Source organism: Pagrus major, chromosome 8, assembly GCF_040436345.1.
Source record: "Pagrus major chromosome 8, Pma_NU_1.0".
In the NCBI taxonomy this organism is placed as follows: Eukaryota; Metazoa; Chordata; class Actinopteri; order Spariformes; family Sparidae; genus Pagrus; species Pagrus major.
In genome coordinates this window covers 912127-934541 of record NC_133222.1, presented here as the reverse complement: position 1 = coordinate 934541, position 22415 = coordinate 912127, and the positions used below count along the sequence as shown (strand labels likewise).

General features: G+C 44.1%; 1 protein-coding gene across 1 annotated transcript in view; it reads left to right on the top strand.

The window, feature by feature from the left end:
- Positions 1 to 757: 757 nt before the first annotated feature.
- The window catches only part of dgkzb (diacylglycerol kinase, zeta b), a 58220-nt gene continuing 36562 nt past the window's right edge, over positions 758 to 22415 (top strand). Inside the window, exon 1 of the mRNA XM_073471675.1 lies at positions 758 to 1518. Within this exon, the coding sequence (XP_073327776.1) occupies positions 1307 to 1518 (212 nt within the window). The 5' untranslated portion in view covers positions 758 to 1306. The remainder of the gene's footprint in view (positions 1519 to 22415) is intronic.

Below are 22415 nucleotides of genomic sequence, written 5' to 3'. Positions count from 1 at the left end.
AGCGTCCCAGAAACAAACGATTATTTAAAGCAGGTTATTTGTCTTAAAACACGTCCGTGTGGATCGTTTTTAGAGAAAGGACTCAATCTGAGCTCCGTCCTCTTGGCCGCTGCACCTCCGTTTTAATTGGCTGTCAAAAATAACCCGGCTCATCCTTCAGTTCCACCTCAGAGCGGGAACCCAGGGGAGGAAGCCGCCACGTGCACGTGGTGAAGGGCCCTGCGTGGGCCTCGATGCGGCCGTGCGACCTCTGCTTTACTGCAGTACAAACACTCTCTCTCTCTCTTGGTGTGGGCTGGTTCACCATCTTTATGTAAAACCTATGTGGGAGGGGAGCACCGAGCACATTGCAGAGTAGTGCTTCAGGAATGTGATCCAAGTGAGAGGCAGGCTGCAGTTCCCACAGTGAGAAACACTGTCATGTTCACAAAATGTTCAGTTTGTTCTTTTCAGCGTCACAAAGCTCGACACATTCGTCTTCTGGCAGCTGAAGACGAGAAGACTGACGCCTTGTTGGCTTCTTGTTCCTCTGAACTGTCCTACAGCTCCAGAGAGGAGAAAATTAGTTCATTTCCTCCCTTTTTTCTTTGCAGCTGCACAGACTCAGAAGCTCCAGCAGGTGGCAAAGCACTCACCTCGCCCCCTCGGCCAATCAGAGCAGGGAGAGCTGGGAGTGGGCGGGACATAGGAAAAAGAGAGGGAGAGCCACAGAGCTGAGATAAAAGTAAAGAGGACAGAGTGAAGAGAGCAGCAGAGACTCACGACTCCGGCAGAGAAAGACCAACAACAAGAAGCAACAGGTCGACAGAGAGGAGGAGGAAGAGGAGGAGGAAGAGGAGGAGGAGTGCAGCTCCTTCTGCTCACTTCTCTTTGTGTTTTCTGTCAGAGGGTCAAACTTCCTGGATTTGCTGGTGAGCGTGTGCTGTGGGGAGACAGAGGAGCTGTGTTCAGACAGCATGAGGAGGAGTGAGGCTTCCTCAGGCTGGGAGTGTTAGGAGAAGGAAGGAAGTAAGGAAGTCAGTTTAGAGAAAGAAACCCCCTCCTCCCCACCTCCACCACCACCTCCACCTCCACCTCCACCTCCAGCCTGCTTCTCCTTCCTACCCTGGGCTGTGACACACAAGACTTGACTTTGTTTTGAGTGCTTCCTGGTGTGAACTGAAGCTGAGCAGAGACACACGGAAGACCTGAAGCTGCACTTCCTGTGTCTGCTGTCAGAATGGCAGGCTGCTGCTCCGACCGTGTGAGCTCTGCGCTGACCTCAGACCAGCTGCGTTTGTGAGAGCAGCAGCAGAGAGGCAGAGCCATGGATCAGCAGCCTGAGGAGGAGCAGCCTGCTCAGCTGCAGGATGGAGGAGAGGGGCCCTTCACCTCCACCTCTGCAGCCTCCTCCTCCTCCTCCTCCACCTCCACCTCCACCTCCTCAGCCTCCAACACCGAGCTGCCCTCCGTGGCCCCGGCCCCCCGCTGCCCCCACACCAGCAGGACCTTCACCGGCCTGAGGATCTTCTGCAGGAGGTGAGTGTCCTCAGCACGCTGCAGCTCATCTCCACACCTCCTCCTCCTCACAGTGAGAGCTCAGCCCGTTGTCACATACACAGGATGTGTTTTTAACTTTCTAACAGCTTTAAAGCAGCACTTCACAGGTTGTTGCACAGGAAGTGATGCGTGAGGCGGCACATTTTTAACTGAAAGATCTGTGAGATGTGGTCTGTTAACTTTACGCTTGGAAACAGGACGTGAAGTCACTGAAGAGCAGGATCAGCTCTGTCGTGTGGATCAAGTCAAGTAGAAAATAAAATCCATTTAGTTTTTTTGAATCATAACTTGAGAAAGAGGTCATTCACCGACTTTCTTCTTGAAGAAGGTGATAATATGAAACACGGGCGATGCCTGGCCATTAAGAGAAAATGTTTTCAAGCTTTCATGTTGTTTCTCTGTATGAGGTCAGTTTTCCTGTTGGATGCAGGAGCTGCACACAGTTTCCTGTTTTCAGAAGTGATTGTGTCGTGGTATCCCATGTGGGACAGACGTCTCTGTTTTACTGACACATAATGAATCTTTGTGATGTTGACTGTTGGTTGGACATTTTGATGACGTTGTGTTTTATATGCATTTGAATTGAAATCATGTTTGTGCCTCCAGCCGCAGGGAGAGGCTTATCGGAGCCAAAAGAAGAATCAAATTTGAGCTGAAACGATTGTAAACCGACAAACAGTCCAGAACCCAAAATGCTCAGACAGAACCACATCTGAAGGCGTCGATTTGTAAAATAAACCTGCAGTTGCAGCTCTTCTACCAAACTCCCTCCATCTTTCTGCTCTTTGTGTGGTGTAACCCTCTGACGCAGCTGTGATCACCTCCACACAGCCTCTTGGCAGGTTCTCCAGGTGTAATGATTGTTCCAGCTGTCAAATGTTTCTCTGTCTTTGATTCACTGAGTTGAATCTTGAGACTTTGCAGTTTTCAGTGTTCGTCAGACCTCTGATGAAGTCCGGTTTAAACAGGTTGTGATGGGCAGTTTTCACCGTTTCTAATGTTTCACAGACTGAAGCCTCCATCCAGAAACTGATAACAAAAACATAATTAGTTGGTTGGTAGTTAATTACTTGAGGCCCTTCATGTTGTAGCTGTCTCTGTGGTTTAAAGCGGTGATGTGATGGAGCCTGTACAGAAGCTGTCAGCAGGACTCTGAAACACACAGCTGGACCGCGACACTCAACTGAATATAAACTGTGAGATCAGAATCAGCAAAAAACTGAAGAAGACTTGATGTAGACTGATGTTCAGAAATGATCTGCCACACCAACGTGATGTCTGCAGGGTGTTTTGGACCTTTTGAATGTGTTTTGTTGAACCAAAGGAGATTCAGTTTAGTTCTGACAGTTTAGTTAGTTTTTGCTGCATGGTGTAAAATTTGGCCGTCATAAAATCTTGAAGGTAGAAGAAGAAGTCCTTCAGACGTCTGTAACTGAAGTTAAAGAGATGTTTCAAATTAGACTGTAAAAACTCTCATTTTGAACCTTGGACGTCAACAGTGACCGTTGAAAAGACGTCTCAAAAGCATGCCGGCTGTCCACTGGACGTCTTCTCAGCGTCTGTGACGACGCTGAGAAGCTTTTTGAGAAGTTTTTGCTCGGTGAGCAGATTTAAGAATCCAGAAACGTCAAATTTAGCTTGAAGAAAATGACAGAAAGAAATGAAACAGTTAGTCGTTGGATCGTTTGGTAGACTGATGGAAAATCTATAATATGTTTGTCACGACATCGAGCTGCTCGAACATGAAGCCGTGCTGGTTTGTTGTGTAGAGAGTCACTTCTCTGTCACATCTGTTTTTATTACTGGCCATCGGGCTTCCTGCTGCAACATTACATGTCACTGATCTGATTCAAAGCTCTGCTGCTGATTCAGTCAGATAATAATTCATCCAACAGCAGATGAAGATAACAGCAGAACAGCTGATGTCAGATGTTGATGCAGAAGTCTCGGTTGTGTACTTTAAATATATCCTGAATATGTGAATGAGGGGACTTGATTTGTTGCAGTGTTATGTTATATGGAGGATGATTAGTGTCACCAATGTCACAGTATTTCAAATTTAAATACACCTTTCTATTGTTCATCCAAATGAGAGGCATATGTGGCTGCTGGAGGATGAGATTTTTTATTGGCTTTTGAAGGTAAGACTTTAGACACAGAAGCAGACAGGCTGGTGCAGCCATGCTGCCACAAACTGACACTTTTTACAAGGAAACAAACAACTTACTGTTTTCATTTAATGCTGAATTTACAAGAAGGAGACAATGATTCAGAATCTGTCAGAGACAGAGTTTCACTACGTTATACAGTTTGTTTTAACTCAACAACTCTTAAAATCACTACATTTGTTAAGGGAGTCTGGTGATGTTGTGGTGACTGGCTCAGTGGTTCAAACAGACGGTGTTCACAAACATCTTCTGCTGACACTGGCAGGTTAACAGAGGCCGAACATTACATCTCAGTGAAGCACCTGGAGATCAGACTGTCTTCTTCTTCTTCTTCTTCTTCTTCTTCTTCTTCTTCTTCTTCTTCTTCTTCTTCTTCCTCCACAGAGGACGTCAGGTGGCGTGCTGTCACCATAACAACCATGGCCTCCTGCACTGACTTTATTTGACTGTTGCAGCTTCATATTACCTTCAGATACACTTTGAGAACATCTGTACACAGAATGTTAGGAACAGGGACAAACAGACGTGAACTGGCCCTTTAAAAACATGGAAACAAGTCAAAGTATTTTTATGTTGCCCGACCTGCTCGTTTGATCTGAACATGTGTAATGGGGGTTTATTCCTGGATACTTCCCATCTGCACACACACTGTACACACAGTTTGCAGAGCACCAGTGAGCTCATGTTTCCAGCAGGAGGTCAAGCTGAGCTGCAGACTCACTTCCTGTTTGATGTCTGAGTAACATCACTGTGTGTGTGAGTCAGTGCTGCTCACTGTCTGTTAATGAGCTTCACACTGATGGAAAGTAACGAGTACATTTACCCCAGTGCTTTACTTAAGTACACTCTAAGTTACTTGTACTTTGAGTCTATCCATTTCATGCTACTTCATAGTTTTACTCCGCTACATGACAAGAACTGTACTTTACTTCAGTTTATTCATTTATTTGACGTCATTGTCTCGTCGATGCTGCAGCATAGAGACGCGTCCAAGCAGCAGACGCACTGTTTCTAACAAGATGCTCATTTACAGACTGAACATTTGACTTTATGAAGCATTTAATAATAAGCTCACCAACAAAACACTACATTCTGGTAATATAATACAATATTATATTATAATATGTTATATTATACTACATTGTGTCATAAGATAGTATGATATGTTGTTTTATAGTATAATATATCATGCAGTGTAATAACAGTGACGGGGACATTCTGTCGTGCTTTTTCACTTTCAGTCAATCAGCAGAATAAATGTTGGCAGTGTACGTATCTGCAAACTAGGCATACGTTTCTTTATGTTGAATTTCAGATTTTATCTTGTCATCACTGTGTTTGTGCTCAGGTCAGGTTGAGGCACAAAAACCACTTGGTCAGGGTTAGAAAAACATCATGCTTTGTCTTAAAATACCTGCTTCTGTCGCCACAAACACGGCTGGAAAATGTCAAATGTCATCCGCACAAATGTTGAAACATCGTCTTGAACAGTGGTCTCTGGCTAAGCAGCTGTCCGCCACCATCCCTCCACCTCCTGACGTAGGCGTCAGCTCAGTTACACGTAGTGTGACATGATATGAGACGTGTAGAGACGCCGTGTGGTACGTTAACGTACAGATGAGAACGTTTGGCTGGTTCACAGAAACGTTTCATTCAGGTGACTTGGCTGTGATATGTTCTGTCAATGTTGGTTATAATATTTCTGTATTTTTACCTTAATAAGATGGAAAATACCGGACTTTTCCTTTTAACGGAGTATTTCTACATTGCTGTATTAGTACTTTTACTTCAGTATTCAGTATTTAGATCCTCTCATGTACCCACAGTATGGACGGCTGTGACTGGGCTGGTGTGTCACATCCTAAATATGCTCCGCTGTGAATAAAAAGGTAACAAGTGCAGATTCAGGTTCAGTCAGGTGGTTAGTTTAATCTCCCAGTGATCTCCCATGGTCCTCTAATTATAGCTGCTATTAATGGATTGGCAGAGCAATTAATTAAAAGCGGTCATTTTTAGAGCCTGATGGGAATATTTCACTCCAGAGGAGAAGATTCAATCTGCACATCTCCAAAGACTCAGCTGCTCCTCCTCCTCTGCACACAGTCAAGGGCTGCAAAGGAGAAGCTGCTGTGTACTCTGAAGTATCCTCAGCTTCATGTAGTAAAAGTACTGCAGTACTGTCAGCTTCATGTAGTACAAGTACTGCAGTACTGTCAGCTTCATGTATGAAGTATTCTCAGCTTTGTGTCAGTAGTTTAAGTACACAAATATTATCAGCTTCATTTATTTACTTTATTACTTTTTCTTTATTAATTTTTGATTCTGTTTTGTGTTAAATTCAATAAAAACATTAAAAATAAAAATAAACGTGGGCATTAAATAACTCATAAAATGTCACATAATGTATTTTGTATTTTATTTATCTTTGTATTAAATCCTTTTTTAATCATTTTATTAAACTTTCTTAATTAATTATGTTAATTAATTAACACATTTCCATATGTATTTATGAATTATCTTACTAAATGCAACAGGAAAAGAATACAGATACGGAAATAAAGAAACTTAAAAATGAATAAATGAAATGGGAAATCAATACAGACGCAAATTAAAGCAGAAATATAGATTTCTGTCACATTTTCTGAATTCGTTTCTGCCATTTCTTGGTAGAAACGATCAGAAAGAATTTAAGAGGTTTGTGATGCAACACTGAAGATCCTCGAGTTTAATAAACAGTCCGCGGTTAATAAATCAGTTCCTGTAGCGTGTGTAACTTTTCAGTATCTTTAAATGTGTGCTTTGGGCCAAATGCTTCATCTGGGTGACTTTACAGTCTGCCCATCGTTTGTCATGCAGCCGAATAAAAGCATCAACCCGCCTGTTAAAGGCACCGAACACAGGAGATGACATTAACTCTTAAAAAGAAGCGTTACCGCCACATTTTAAATGCCTCCTGGGCTCGTGGTGTACAGACCGGCAGGAATATAATAATATAATATAATATATATAATAATGTGACACCGCAGCAGCGTCCGGCTCCCTGTGAAACACTGACCTGAGACCAGTCTGTGAAACACTGACCTGAGACCAGTCTGTGAAACACTGACCTGAGACCAGTCTGTGAAACACTGACCTGAGACCAGTCTGTGAAACACAGACCTGAGACCAGTCTGTGAAACACAGACCTGAGACCAGTCTGTGAAACACAGACCTGAGACCAGTCTGTGAAACACAGACCTGAGACCAGTCTGTGAAACACAGACCTGAGACCAGTCTGTGAAACACAGACCTGAGACCAGTCTGTGAACTGACCTGAGACCAGTCTGTGAAACACTGACCTGAGACCAGTCTGTGAAACACTGACCTGAGACCAGTCTGTGAAACACTGACCTGAGACCAGTCTGTGAACTGACCTGAGACCAGTCTGTGAAACACAGACCTGAGACCAGTCTGTGAAACACGGACCTGAGACCAGTCTGTGAAACACGGACCTGAGACCAGCCTGTGAACTGACCTGAGACCAGTCTGTGAACTGACCTGAGACCAGTCTGTGAACTGACCTGAGACCAGTCTGTGAACTGACCTGAGACCAGTCTGTGAACTGACCTGAGACCAGTCTGTGAACTGACCTGAGACCAGTCTGTGAACTGACCTGAGACCAGTCTGTGAACTGACCTGAGACCAGCCTGTGAACTGACCTGAGACCAGCCTGTGAACTGACCTGAGACCAGCCTGTGAACTGACCTGAGACCAGCCTGTGAACTGACCTGAGACCAGCCTGTGAACTGACCTGAGACCAGCCTGTGAACTGACCTGAGACCAGCCTGTGAACTGACCTGAGACCAGCCTGTGAACTGACCTGAGACCAGCCTGTGAACTGACCTGAGACCAGTCTGTGAACTGACCTGAGACCAGCCTGTGAACTGACCTGAGACCAGTCTGTGAACTGACCTGAGACCAGCCTGTGAACTGACCTGAGACCAGTCTGTGAACTGACCTGAGACCAGCCTGTGAACTGACCTGAGACCAGCCTGTGAACTGACCTGAGACCAGTCTGTGAAACACTGACCTGAGACCAGTCTGTGAAACACTGACCTGAGACCAGTCTGTGAAACACTGACCTGAGACCAGTCTGTGAAACACTGACCTGAGACCAGTCTGTGAAACACTGACCTGAGACCAGTCTGTGAAACACAGACCTGAGACCAGTCTGTGAAACACAGACCTGAGACCAGTCTGTGAAACACAGACCTGAGACCAGTCTGTGAAACACTGACCTGAGACCAGTCTGTGAAACACTGACCTGAGACCAGTCTGTGAAACGCAGACCTGAGACCAGTCTGTGAAACGCAGACCTGAGACCAGTCTGTGAAACACAGACCTGAGACCAGTCTGTGAAACACAGACCTGAGACCAGTCTGTGAAACACAGACCTGAGACCAGCCTGGGAACTGACCTGAGACCAGTCTGTGAAACACTGACCTGAGACCAGTCTGTGAACTGACCTGAGACCAGCCTGTGAACTGACCTGAGACCAGTCTGTGAAACACAGACCTGAGACCAGTCTGTGAAACACAGACCTGAGACCAGTCTGTGAAACACAGACCTGAGACCAGTCTGTGAACTGACCTGAGACCAGTCTGTGAAACACTGACCTGAGACCAGTCTGTGAAACACTGACCTGAGACCAGTCTGTGAAACACAGACCTGAGACCAGTCTGTGAAACACAGACCTGAGACCAGTCTGTGAACTGACCTGAGACCAGCCTGTGAACTGACCTGAGACCAGCCTGTGAACTGACCTGAGACTAGTCTGTGAAACACAGACCTGAGACCAGTCTGTGAACTGACCTGAGACTAGTCTGTGAAACACAGACCTGAGACCAGTCTGTGAAACACTGACCTGAGACCAGCCTGTGAACTGACCTGAGACCAGCCTGTGAAACACAGACCTGAGACCAGCCTGTGAACTGACCTGAGACCAGCCTGTGAACTGACCTGAGACCAGCCTGACCTGAGACCAGCCTGTGAACTGACCTGAGACCAGCCTGTGAACTGACCTGAGACCAGTCTGTGAACTGACCTGAGACCAGTCTGTGAACTGACCTGAGACCAGCCTGTGAACTGACCTGAGACCAGTCTGTGAACTGACCTGAGACCAGTCTGTGAAACACTGACCTGAGACCAGTCTGTGAAACACTGACCTGAGACCAGTCTGTGAAACACTGACCTGAGACCAGTCTGTGAAACACTGACCTGAGACCAGTCTGTGAAACACTGACCTGAGACCAGTCTGTGAACTGACCTGAGACCAGTCTGTGAAACACTGACCTGAGACCAGTCTGTGAAACACTGACCTGAGACCAGTCTGTGAAACACTGACCTGAGACCAGTCTGTGAAACACTGACCTGAGACCAGCCTGTGAACTGACCTGAGACCAGCCTGTGAAACACAGACCTGAGACCAGTCTGTGAACTGACCTGAGACCAGTCTGTGAACTGACCTGAGACCAGCCTGTGAACTGACCTGAGACCAGCCTGTGAACTGACCTGAGACCAGCCTGTGAACCACAGTGCAGAGTGTGTTCCTGCAGTGACGCGGCCTGCTGTAAGATGATCCGACTGATTGGACGGATGACTAATTGTCGGCCTGTCAGAGTCACAGTTGGGATGATGAGTGGAGCTGCTGCCCGATGCTTCCCTCTCTAACCTGATTAGAGCCGACAGGCAGGGCGGCTGTCTGTGAGTCGGTCCTCAGGCTGCAGTCTGTCAGTCACTGCTGCTCTGAGGATCCGCCCGCCATCACATCTCTGCAGTGATGCTGCTGTTGTGATTTTAACATTTAGAAATCATCTGACGCAGCCTGATGACAGTTCAGTACCTGCAGAACCAAAGCTGCCGTCCACTGCAGCAGATATCTGAGTGTGTTCACGCCTCCACCCTGGTGGATGGAGCAGCTGATGTTTGTATGACAGCGTGAAGCTAACAGCTGCAGCAGCTGGTTCATCCAACACGTTTCACTCCCAACACGTCAAATACAGCAGCCGGGCAGTGGCCTTCAAGCTGTGACGCTCTGCCTTCACCTGTAGAGTCAGTTTTGCACAGTCAAAGTAGCAATAACATGTCATATGCAACGTCCAGTAAGACTTTCAAAATAAAGCTTGCTGACAAACAGTTGGAGCCTGTAGCTAATTGTAGCGTGGGAGGTGTCAGGAGGTTTCAGATGTTTGCTAGCGTGGCTGCAGCATCTTCTTTTCTTTTGTAGACACTAAAAACATCAAACAGGAGGTGAACAAACTGAGTTTGGTCTAAACTCTTCTCTTGGTGAATCTGCAGTCTGTGACGTCGGCTCCTTCAGCCTCGCTGTCGCCTCAAATGAGACCAAACATGTAAAAGTCAGCTCTGCTTCAGAGAACCAGCCTGCTGTCGTACATGCTCAGTCATGTCTCTGCGACGCTGTGTAGATGATCCACATGCAGGCAGAGCAGTCGGCGTAACACTGCGACTACAGACTGAGGATCACACTCAGCTTTCTCTCCTCTGGTGTAACTTCCAGCTGGATCTGATAAACAAAACCTCATTCAGAAAAAGTACATTTTTACATTTCTGTAGGTTTGAGTCAACAAATCTCAGGTGCTTGCTTTTCTTCCTTTTCTTCTCATCATTAGTTTCTACTCTTGTTCTCCACACAACAGTAACTATAAGAACAAGCAACTATTTAAAATCCAGTAGGATTCAAACAAGATGTCTTAAAGGTCCACTTTGTAAGAAAGTTGATTTTTGAGTCTCATTCCCAGCTCGTCAGATGCAACTTTCAAGATGCAAGATCAACTTTCTTACAAAGTGGACCTTTAACAAGCCAAATATGAGAAGTAAGTGAAATCTGAAATATGAAAAAGATCATAGAAAATAATAACTTACAATGAAAACCAAAAAAACCCCAAACAACTAAAGTGTCATAAATACACATCAGAAAGGTCCCAAACAAACAAGAACTAAAGAACATTTCTGTGAGATTTATCTGTTTTTGATTTGCTTCAGTGTGTCTGATGTTGGTGCTTTGGATGAGTCACACAGAAGAAGTTTAAATGACGTCTGTCTTAAATAACAGGAGATAGATTTTACTTTATCTTCCACAGATAGAGATGATAATCATTTATGCATTTCACACACATTAACACGTAAAGGCTCGTCGTCCCTCCCAACGCAGCAGCCTGGTCAGCGGCCTCACGCTTTAAAGTTTGACTCTGTATTCACGCTCGAGTGCAGCAGTTTAAAGAGCAAGAAGAAACTTAGTTTGGATGCAGTCGGATGGTTCATACACAGACTTCCCCTCAGGAGACTGAGGTTGGAGTCCCATGTGTGACCAAGTGTCAAGACGGACTTGTTTTTAAAGAAACAGTTCACCTAAAAACAAGAATTCAGTCATTAGTTTTTGAACTCCACAAAACATACATGGCAAACATCAAATGACTCCATGCAGCTCGTCCGGTGTAATCCAAGTCTCCAGAGATCCCAAACTGATTTAAAAAGACGTTATTTACACCCACGACGTGCGGTCGAGCTCGTGCACCCACTTCAGACGGGGTGCACGCTAACACTTTTTATCTCAGCGGCTACGTGAAGATTTCAGCTTATAAACGGTGTGAAGATCAGCTCCTCAGGTCAGTTTGTGATCTCCAGGCTTCTGCAGACTGTGATCACAGCAGACGAGCTGTTTAGAGACATTTGATGTTTTTTTGGTTGTTTTTCCGTTTTTTTTTTTGGTGGGGCTTTTTATGCTTTTTTTAATGGATAGGACAGTTGAGAGAGTGACAGGAAATGGGAGGCAGAGAGGGGGGGAATGACACGCAGGATAGGGCCGCTCGATGCGGGATTCGAACCGGGGCCGCCTGCAGTGAGGACTGTAGCCTCAACACATGGGGCGGGTGCTCTACCAAGTGAGCTAAACACCGCACCGTTTTTCCGTTTTTTAAGTCTCCAGCTGCTTCAGCTGTTCGGCAGAATGCTGCAATGCTGGGTGAACTGTTCCTTTAAGTAAGAGACGACAGCTCTTCCTCCGGCCTGAAGAAACTGCAGCTCGCACTTATTTACATGTTTCTCAGTCCTTCTCATTCTGATCTTCTCTCTCAACACGCACGCACGCACACACACACACACACACACACACACACACAGTCAGGATCAAATGGTGTTGTGTGAAATGGACTCCGGCTCTTATTCAGTTTCATTGAGGCTCCTCCAGTCTGACAGACCACGCCCCTGTCAGTGATGTCACAGCAGGTCTTGCACCTTTTGACAGATGATCAGATGACATCACTGAATGTTTTCTGCCCAGAGTTCAGTCTCTGAGGCTCCTTCTCCCTCTGGCAGCGACGATGCTAGCAGACAATTATCACCTGAATGTGCGGCTCCGCTCACGTTTACTGCATCAAAAATATCTGGTTTTGTTGCTGCTTGCACAAATGACTTAATACTCGTGAAGTTATCAGTCCATGCAGCAAGAAAATCGTACTTTGTACTTTAAAGATCAAATTTCTTGAGTCCAGACTTGCTAGAGCAGTAATAAGTGGAAAAAACACTGAATACAAGCAACACATTCTCAATCCAATTTTTTCCTCACATTCTTAGTTTTTGTTTCCAAAGAACAAAAAACCAAATCACCAATTTTAGTGGAAAAAATGTTCTGTGGCTTCACTTTATGATGTAGCTTGTTTTACCAATAAATTACTCTCATTCTGACTAACTGAGGCATAAAAGACAGATTCATGGTCGATTTAAGAGCTTTCCATGAAATAGAAACTAACAAAGACCTTGAAAGTAGCTCAGTTCACACCTGGCATTACAGCGTCTCGAAATGCATCTCCAGTGATGTGTGGTCTGATGTCACTTCCTGCTCTGTATGAAACAAACCCGTCCATCACCGAGACAAACAGACTCCATGTTTCTACTCAAAGACAGAAAGAAGTTCATGTAGAACATTTGCTGAATTTACAAGAAGGAACAAATAAGTCAGAATCAGTCAGAGACAGAGTTTCACACAGTTTATAAAGTGTCTCCAACTCAACAACTCACTAAACTGACACATTTGTTAAGGGAGTCTGGGGACAAAGAAGTCGCCTATACTGGTTACTGTTTAGTGTATCTGTAAAATGTGACATGTTTAGCATCAATAAAATGTTTCTTCTTTCATAAATTGAGTGTAAATGGTGAAATCAGTGTAAACAGTGTGTTCAAACAGCTGCTAAATGTTGGCAGGTCAGACTTTAGCACTTTAGACACAGAAGCAGACAGGCTGGTGCAGCCATGCTGCCACAAACTGACACTTTTTACAAGGAAACACACAACTTACTGTTTTCATTTAATGCTGAATTTACAAGAAGGAGACAAAGATTCAGAATCTGTCAGAGACAGAGTTTCACTACGTTAGAAAGTTTGTTTTAACTCAACAACTCTGAAAATCACTACATTTGTAAAGGGAGTCTGGTGACTGTGTCTCCCTCTTCACCTCCTTGCTGTTGTTGACTGATGTGGCTGCTTTGACCTTTAGTATGTTGGTGGTCAGGTTTGCCGTCTGCTGTAATGCAAAATGTTTTCAGGTTGTTAATAACTGTCAGATGTAAGTTATCCTGGTCTCTCAAATTAATACAACAAGAAGGAATGTAAAGCAACATTCACACTGACGTCATTATATAGACCGACCCCTCAGCACCCCCAGCTGTGACTGACCTGCCGTGTCCCTGGACTAGTAAATCACTTTAAAACAAGACAATTAATCTCATATGTTCAAATCTAAGATTTAACATCTGGGCAATAACAGGACTTTTTGCGTTGTGGTTTGTGTGGCACGTACAAACATGAATGTATGTGTGGTTTGTAGAAATGTGAACTGGGCTGGCGCTGATCTGGTGGTTTGATAGTTTTGCTTTTGTAATCCCCAGCTCTACCGCTGTAGTGTCAGTTTTGGTCCTGAATGGCTCTGCGGTCAGGTTAGCAACAATAAATATGCAACATCTGGTTGGACTTTCAAAATAAAGTGTCTAAACCTAACAAACAGTTGTTGTTTGGTCAGGTTTAAGTAACAAAACTACTTGGTTAGGAAAAGATCATTTATGTGTTAAAGGGCCTCTTTGTAAGAAAAGTTGATTTTTGAGTCTCGTTCCTAACTCATCAAATACTGACGGACGGTAGGTCTGGACGGTCGCCAATGAAGACCTTTAACTACATAACTTAAAAACTAAACACTGTTGACCTTTGTTCACAAATGGGACGTAAACAGTCTCTGGAGGGTGAGTCCACTGGATGGTCCACAGAACCGGCCCGGACTTATCTCCCTCTTTAAATGACTGAAGGAACGACAGCGTCAAAGTTAGAAGTGTAGGCCACTGACCAGGCAGCTGTTTACAGAGCTGCAGTCTGTGGTCCTTCAACCAGAAATCAGTTAGCATGGTAGCATGTTAGCACTTCCTGTCCCCTCGTCTCAAAGTCTGTGAGTCTGCTGAATGTGTTTTCAGTTAAATGTGAAATAAGGTGTGTTGTTACCACAGGCGGGAGATATCTACGTTTTATTCTCCCACATAAAATACATCATTAAGCGTCCTCACAGCGAACACGGAGACTCATCTGCTCACTAGTCCGTCTTTACAGGCCACTTTAGTTACACACTGTTCTCACTCTGACTTTACAACTTGTACATTGATCAGTTTATAGAAACCTGGAGAGTAATTGTGCAGGAAGACGCTCAGTGGTGGAGACGTTTCAGTCATGTGACCGTGATGTCGTCTGTTTGTAGCCTAGCATTAGCTTTTTACTGCTACACATTTAATTTATGTTCATCTGTGGAGATTATCTGGTGAACAGAACACGGCAGTGAATCATTACAACACTCGTTTCAACAAATCAACAGAAAGAAACAGAAATGGTCCATCTCCACTGATGCAACGTCTGTCTGTCTGTCTGTCTGTCTGTCTGTCTGTCTGTCTGTCTGTCTCTGTCTGTCTGTCTCTGTGTCTGTCTGTCTGTCTGTCTGTGTCTGTCTGTCTGTCTGTCTGTGTCTGTCTGTCTGTCTGTCTGTGTCTGTCTGTCTGTCTGTCTGTCTGTGTCTGTCTGTCTGTCTGTCTCTGTCTCTGTCTGTCTGTGTCTGTCTGTCTGTGTCTGTCTGTGTCTATCTGTCTGTGTCTGTCTGTCTCTATCTGACATCCATGTTGTTCAGACTGCAACATGTCAACACCTCTCTGTGGTTCATGTGATAAATGTGGTTCAGACGTTCATGTTCGTGTTCACCCACTTGTCATCTTGCGCCATCAACTAACAAATTTTTGGTCTGTGTTGTCACACTGAGTGTGTGTGTGTGTGTGTGTGTGTGTGTGTGTGTGTGTGTGTGTGTGTGTGTGTGTGTGTGTGTGTGTGTGTGTGTGTGTGTGTGTGTGTGTGTGTGTGTGTTACAGCTATATAAGGATCTGGGTTAGTGCATGAGCCGGTCTTTGAGGAGACAGAAACGTCTCAGTGTGTCGTTCAGATGAAGTCAGAGCAGGTCGATTACAACCTGGACCAGGTGGACCGCTGAGCAGACATATTGATGAGGTGAAACCTGAGAGTGTGTGTGTGTGTGTGTGTGTGTGTGTGTGTGTGTGTGTGTGTGCGCGTGTGTGCGTGCGTGCGTGTGTGTGGACCCAGGGATTACACAGACCCATTTCCTGGGCTATCTTTGTCACTCGCTTGCCCTGTTTCTATAAATAGTCTGGTCCAGGAGGGACACTCACTCTCGAGGAGGAGGAGGAGGAGGAGGAGGAGGAGGAGGAGGAGGAGGAGGCCTAGAGAAGAAGAAAGAGGAAGAGGAGAATCAGGAGTACACGACAAAGACGAAGAGGGCCAGGAAGAGGAAGAGGCAGAGGAGGAGGAGGAGGAGGGGGAAGAAGAGAAGAAGGAGCTAGAAGAGGTGCAGAAGGAGTTGATGGGTCAAGGAGGAGGAAGAGGAGGAAGAATAAGAGGCTGATAAGGAGAGCCAGAGGAGAAGGAGGAGGAGGAAGAAGAGGAGCACCTCGAGGAAGAGGAGAACTGAGAGAAGAAGAAGGAAGACGAGGAGCAGGAGGGCCAGAGAGAGGAGTGAGACTACAAAGAGGAACTAGAAGAGTGAGAGGAGGAGGAGGAGAAGGAGTACTGGACAAAGAAGAAGAGGGCCTGAAGGAGAAGGAAGAGGCAGAGGAGGAGGAGCTAGAAGATGAGAAAGAAGAGGAGCAGAAGGAGTAGATGGGTCATAAGGAGGAGGAAGATCAGAGCCATCATAAAGGAAGGAAGAAGAGGAGTAGGACCAGAAGGAGGAGTGAGACTACAGTGAGGAAGAATAAGAGAAGAAGAGGAAGAGAAGGAAAAAGAGGAGGAGCAGAAGGAGTAGGCTGGTAGGATGGGAAGAAGAGGTAGTAGATGATCATAAGGAGAATGAATCCCAATATCTGTTCTGAGTCTGTGGTGTGAACTGATGGGACCACCAGAGGGCAGCAGGGGGACACTAACGGGACAGAAGAAGTCCTGTATCAGTGGTGTCAGTGTCATTATGAGCTGACTGACAGCAGGGAGGTCGACCTGATCACACTTATTAACCAGCTGTGTCTCCTCTGGCTGGCTGGCTGGCTGACTGGCTGGCTGGCTGGCTGGCTGGCTGGCTGACTGGCTGGCTGGCTGGCTGGCTGGCTGGCTGGCTGACTGACTTCATTACTGTATTCGTCCTCTCCCTCTCTCAGAAAGCTGATCTCTCACTCTCGCCTGGTCCAGAGTCAGTTTTCGTCCCTGTGAGAGCGGAGCAGCATCAGAGCTCAGGATCTCTGCAGTTATCTGACCTACATCAGCTGGTTGGTGCCGAGTCTCAACCTGCAGTTCCTCTAACGGCCACCAGAGGCTCCACCAGTGAGTCAGTCCCATAAGAGTCCATGTTAAAATGTGTTTCCAGCAGAAATCAACATGTTCACAGCTGGTTTCTGTCAATAACTGATCCCTTCATCACATCTTTTATATAACTCACTGCTTTAAATTATATTAAGGCTTAATGCTATGCATCATCAGGGGGCGTGGCCTCTTTGAGAGACAGGTAGCTGTGAGCTGTCTGTTGTAAATCATCTCCAGCTGCTTCAGCTGTTCAGCAGAACGCTGCAACTCTGTTTTACTGTGAAGCTCCAGAAATGTTCTGTGGACTACGAGACTTCACCTGACTTTATATCATCAGGAGGAGATGATGGCTGAGCCTGACTTTATATCATCAGGAGGAGATGATGGCTGAGCCTGACTTTATATCATCAGGAGGAGATGATGGCTGAGCCTGACTTTATATCATCAGGAGGAGATGATGGCTGAGCCTGACTTTATATCATCAGGAGGAGATGATGGCTGAGCCTGACTTTATATCATCAGGAGGAGATGATGGCTGAGCCTGACTTTATATCAGTCAGATGATGACTGTTTGGGTGAACTGTTCCTTTAAGTCAAAGGGTCTTCCTTTGAAAACACCAGATAATCCATCTATACTAAAACACAGAGCAGTCTGTATTAATTAGTAACTGATCAATAACTTAATCAGTCAGGACTGTGCGAGCGATTATAAAGTGAAATGATGAAGGCAGAACTGCAGCTGGATTCTGTCTTTATTTAAGGGGAATCTGATCTGCAGGAATTAAGTATTTAACAGATCAGGCGGGAGTCCGTCAACTGAACCGAGCCGGCAGGTTTACTGGTTCGTTTTGTCTCCATCCTCTCATCCATCCTCATTCATCCTCTCATCCATCCTCATTCATCCTCTCATTCATCCTCATACATCCTCTCATCCATCCTCTCATCCATCCTCATTCATCCTCTCATCCATCCTCATTCATCCTCTCATCCATCCTCTCACATCCTCATCCTCCTCTTCTCATCCTGTTTATTTGTACACGTTGGTTATAATTCCAACATGACACTTTATTAAGCCATGCATGAAAATAAACCTCATCAATAATCCAGTTTGTCCTTCATCCCTTCATCTGTCACTGAGCTCTAATTTCAGCGACAACAGAACAAAGTGCAACATGTCGTCCCTCATTAATGATGCAAGCACCACCACGGCCAATCAGTGAGAAGATCAGAGATAGAACTGAACTCAGGATGTACTCGAGTACTTTTGGATTTACTTGAGTATTTGCATTTTCTTCCGCTCCACGACATCCCAGAGCTTTTCTTACTTTATTGTTCTTTAAGTTTACTTTTGGTTTCTGACACATGACACACGTTAACTTTTCAGCTGGTTTTAGTTTTTATTTTGTCACAATCCCAAAATGTTGAGAAACACTGATTCATCCTTTTAAAATGTTTGTTTTATTTTATAAGCTCTCCATATATTTGTATGGAGGACTGAAACTGCCAAAATTGAAAATTGATAAATATAACTCAGTAAATAAGTAAATGTGCAATTTAGGCATCCATGTGACATAAATTGATATTTCTGTTTTTATATACCTTTGTATTAATTTCCCTAATTATCTCATTTGTTTTATTGATAAATGTATTATTTTTTTTAAAGTAATTAATTTATTTACGTATCCATTTACATATTATCTTGCAAAATGCAATGGGGAAAGAAAACAGAAATAAATGTGTAAAAAATAAACTTAAACATACATGATATGATACATGAATGAATAAAATGAGAAAGTAAAAATGTCTCCGTCAAACAAACAAATAAAGAGCAGGTTGAACACAGGAATTAAATACAGAAGCAAATAAAAACTGAAGATCAATTTATGTCACATTTTCTGAATTAATTTGTGGTGACCGCTGGATGTGACTGCATGAATGCAGCAGAGCCTCATTGGGCTCCACAGTGTCGCCCCCCACTGGATGTGTGATGAACTGCAGTAAACTGGAGCTTTGCTCAGCTGCTGTGGAACAATGTCTCCCTCTCCTGGTTCATAACGGCCGGTCCTGCTGCTGCTGTCTGGTGACAGTAACACAAAAGTAATCAGTAACATGTTACTCTTCACCATACTGTTGTTAAGTAATGTATTACTTTCAAATCAAAACGGTAATATGTAATCCATTACATTGTGGAGCAGCACTGCAGCTGAGTAAATGGCAGCGTGTAGTTCAGAGTTGAGAGGTGAAGCTGGTTTTATAAAGACTGAGCGGCTCCTCAGTGGGTCAGGAGCTGCTGATCTTTTAAGCCTCTTCCAGGTGATTTGTCTCCTGGTTTAAAGGCACCAACCAGGAAGTCGCAGCGTCCACACGAGGTCTGCTCACGTCACACAGGTCACTGAGAGCTGCAGGATGACGTGTTTCTGTAGTCTGACCCTGAAGTTATTATCGCCCTGCTTCCCTCTGAGGGGTTTTTTAATTGGATTTTGGATTATGGCAGAAAATAATCTGTGTCAAACACAAGTTTATGATACTTACACGTTTAGTTCAGTGAGTTAATGTTCACACACGAGCGTTAATGAGCCACCACGAGCTGTCTGACTGCACTGTAAACTGATGATGTCATGGTGACAACATGAGGGTCATCTCAGTCTGGGCTGGGACACTATAGCTGTGTAACAGGCAGGCTGATGGAAGACACTGTGCATTGTGGGAAATGAATGTAATTGAGTACAATTTTGAGGAACTTGTACTTTGAGTATTTCTGCTTCAACTGCGCCACATTGCAGAGGGAAATATTGTGCTTTTCGCTCCACGACATTTACCTGACAGCTTTGTTACTTTGTAAAATTAATAATTTTACACACAAAACATCTGAAGAGTTTATAAAATCCTGACAGCTTTTACGCTAATGCAGGCAGAATGAATGAGTAGGTTACAGTTTGTGTTTGTAGCTTCAAGGGCCGCAAGAAATAATTATTCTCATTAGTGATTAATCTGTCCAATATTTTTGGTCCATAAAAACCCTGACGTCTTCAGATGTCTTGTTTTGTCATAGATATTCAGTTTTAAAGTTTTAAAGTCAGCTGTCATAAAGCTAAACAAAGAGCTTTCTGTGCTCCTCCTGCCTGCAACCTTCTACAGACACAGTAGACACATTTCTGGGAGTGATGGGGGATAACACCATTATTATTTTGAAGAAAGCTCATCAGAGACTTTTCTTTTTAAGACGGATGAAAAAATGTGCTGTTTCCAGCCATGGTTTGGTGTTGCTTTATGGAGCAGCAGCAGCAGAGAGCATCCTTACCTTTACAGTAACTGTCTGTCAGCAGAGGATCGGAGACGGCTGAACGTGGTGGTGCACACTGCATCACAAATCACCGGGTGTGATCTTCCACCTCCACCAGAAATCTACAATGCTAGATTACAATAAAGGGCCTTGAGGTTTTAAAGGACTCGTCCCACCCCTCTCACAGGGGCGGCTAGTCCCCACAGTGGGTGCTACTGTAGTTCCTCTCCACACAGTTTTATTGTATTCATGTATTTATTCTACTCATGTGATTTGATCTTATCTGTTCACACTCCTTTAATGTATTTTATGAGTGAGCGGTTCCCTTGTGTGTGTTTGCGTGAGCTCATCGAGACAAATCACATTCACTTGTGTTGATATGACGTACTGTATTTTAGTGGCTGTTTGAAGCTGCTGTTAAAATATTTTTTAGTAGATCCTATTTCATGATTTACAATTCTGATTTGTGGCATTTTTAATCCTGCTAGTGTAGATGTTAAAGGAGCAGTCTGTAGTTCTGCTGAAGAAATGTTAATGAGCAGAGAAAGATCGTCATTGGCTGATTTTTTTTTTTCTGCCCAACAAACTAAATAATCAAACTCTGAATAAACTGAATAAACAAACTGACCTTAAAGGAGTTTTACTCTGTTTATATGTGGCGGACCCTGCCACCTTTCTAGCTTCAGACAGTGTTCTGGGACCTTATTTTCCTCTGAGAACAGCTGGTTTATTCACTGATGGAGACAGTTTGTATTATTACCTCATTAATATTGTAAATATTAAAATTCTGACTTTGAATTTCTTCTTCAAAACTACAGAGGGCTCCTTTAGGAAAAAGTTCAGAAGCTTGTGTCACAAAGATCTTTATTCATCCTTATCAAAAGAACAAAAACAGGATAATCTGTGACTGAAGGAAACGTTTGCTGGTTGCCGTGCTGCTCACTCCATAGTAACGACAAAAGCAACCAACAGAATCTGATTCCTCAATAATTAGCCTCGTTATCAACACAAGTTTAAATCTGTAAATCTGAAGTCACGGCACAGCTTCAGCACACAGGATGTATGAGATATATTAACTTGCAGCCTCCCTTCCTGTTATTTTATTTCTGTTTAATCGGATCCATAATGCAGCAGCGCCACAGCCTTGAAGTGTTAATGAAGAGTATTCTGGGATGTTGGAGTGGGCCGGCGGCTCCATTCATCTCCAGACAGGCTGCATTGAAGTGAGCGATTACAAAAGGACGAGCTGCTCTTGAATCAGGCCTGTTGATGGACTGGTCCCAGGTCAGCCGCTCGGTCCGGCCTGAAGCAGAGAGACACTGAGCTGAAACTGACCTGAGAGACACTGAGCTGAAACTGTACTGAGAGACACTGAGATGAAACTGAGCTGAAACTGACCTGAGACACTGAGATGAAACTGTACTGAGAGACACTGAGCTGAAACTGTACTGAGAGACACTGAGCTGAAACTGTACTGAGAGACACTGAGATGAAACTGACCCGAGAGACACTGAGCTGAAACTGTCCTGAGAGACACTGAGCTGCTGTGAGTGAAGCTCCTGAGTTATTTTAAAACAGCAGCTTAGTCTCTCTCTCCCTCTCTCCCTCTCTCTCTCCCTCCCTCTGTTCCTACCTCTCTCGCTCGCCCGTCCTCTCAGTGTGTTTTTCCTCTTCGTCCCTGCAGGACTGACTGACTGACTGACGCTTCCTCTCAGGTTGTATAAAACTACACTGATCTCAGTTTCCTCTTTCTCTCTGCTCGGCGTCTGTGACTGCAGTCCTCTGATTTATTACTTTATTCATGTTTAAGTGGTTGTGAAGGGTTTTTATCTACTGGACCATCTCACAGTAACACTGTGTGTGTGTGTGTGTGTGTGTGTGTGTGTGTGTCCTGTGATGACCTCGTTAAGTCACTGAGTAACAGATTACACTCCTCAGGTTATTCAAACACCCACATGTTGGTGTTTGAGTTATGATTTTAAAGGTGGTGATGTTAACTCTGGCTGGTATCTTTTGAATATTGTCAGTACTTGTGCTGATATAATACCTGATTTTTAATAATAATATTTTCTTTAACGACCTGCTTTTCAACAGCGCAAAATGCTTTTTCATTAAAAAACAGTCAAACTTTTAGTAAGGAGGACAGAAGCTGCCACTACTGAAATATATGAATTGCTCGATTAAAAGAAGCTATTAAATGCACCAAAAATTATATTACAAGTAAATGTAGACATACATTTAATTTCCTATTTGATTTATTCATTTATCCCTCTCTAGATTTATTTATTTATATATTTATTTCTGTATTCTTTTCCTTTGCTTTTTGCAAGATAACTCTTGAACAAATACATGAATAAAAGTTAAATAAATAAATAAAAATATAATTTTGGTGCATTTAATGGCATATTTACTTATTAACTGAGTCATTTATTATGAATTTGGCAGTTTCAGTCCTCCATAGTGTAATGAGCTTTGCTTTAATAAAATTCTAATAATAATAATAATAATAATAATGATAATCAGAAACATCTTTCCATGTTTAT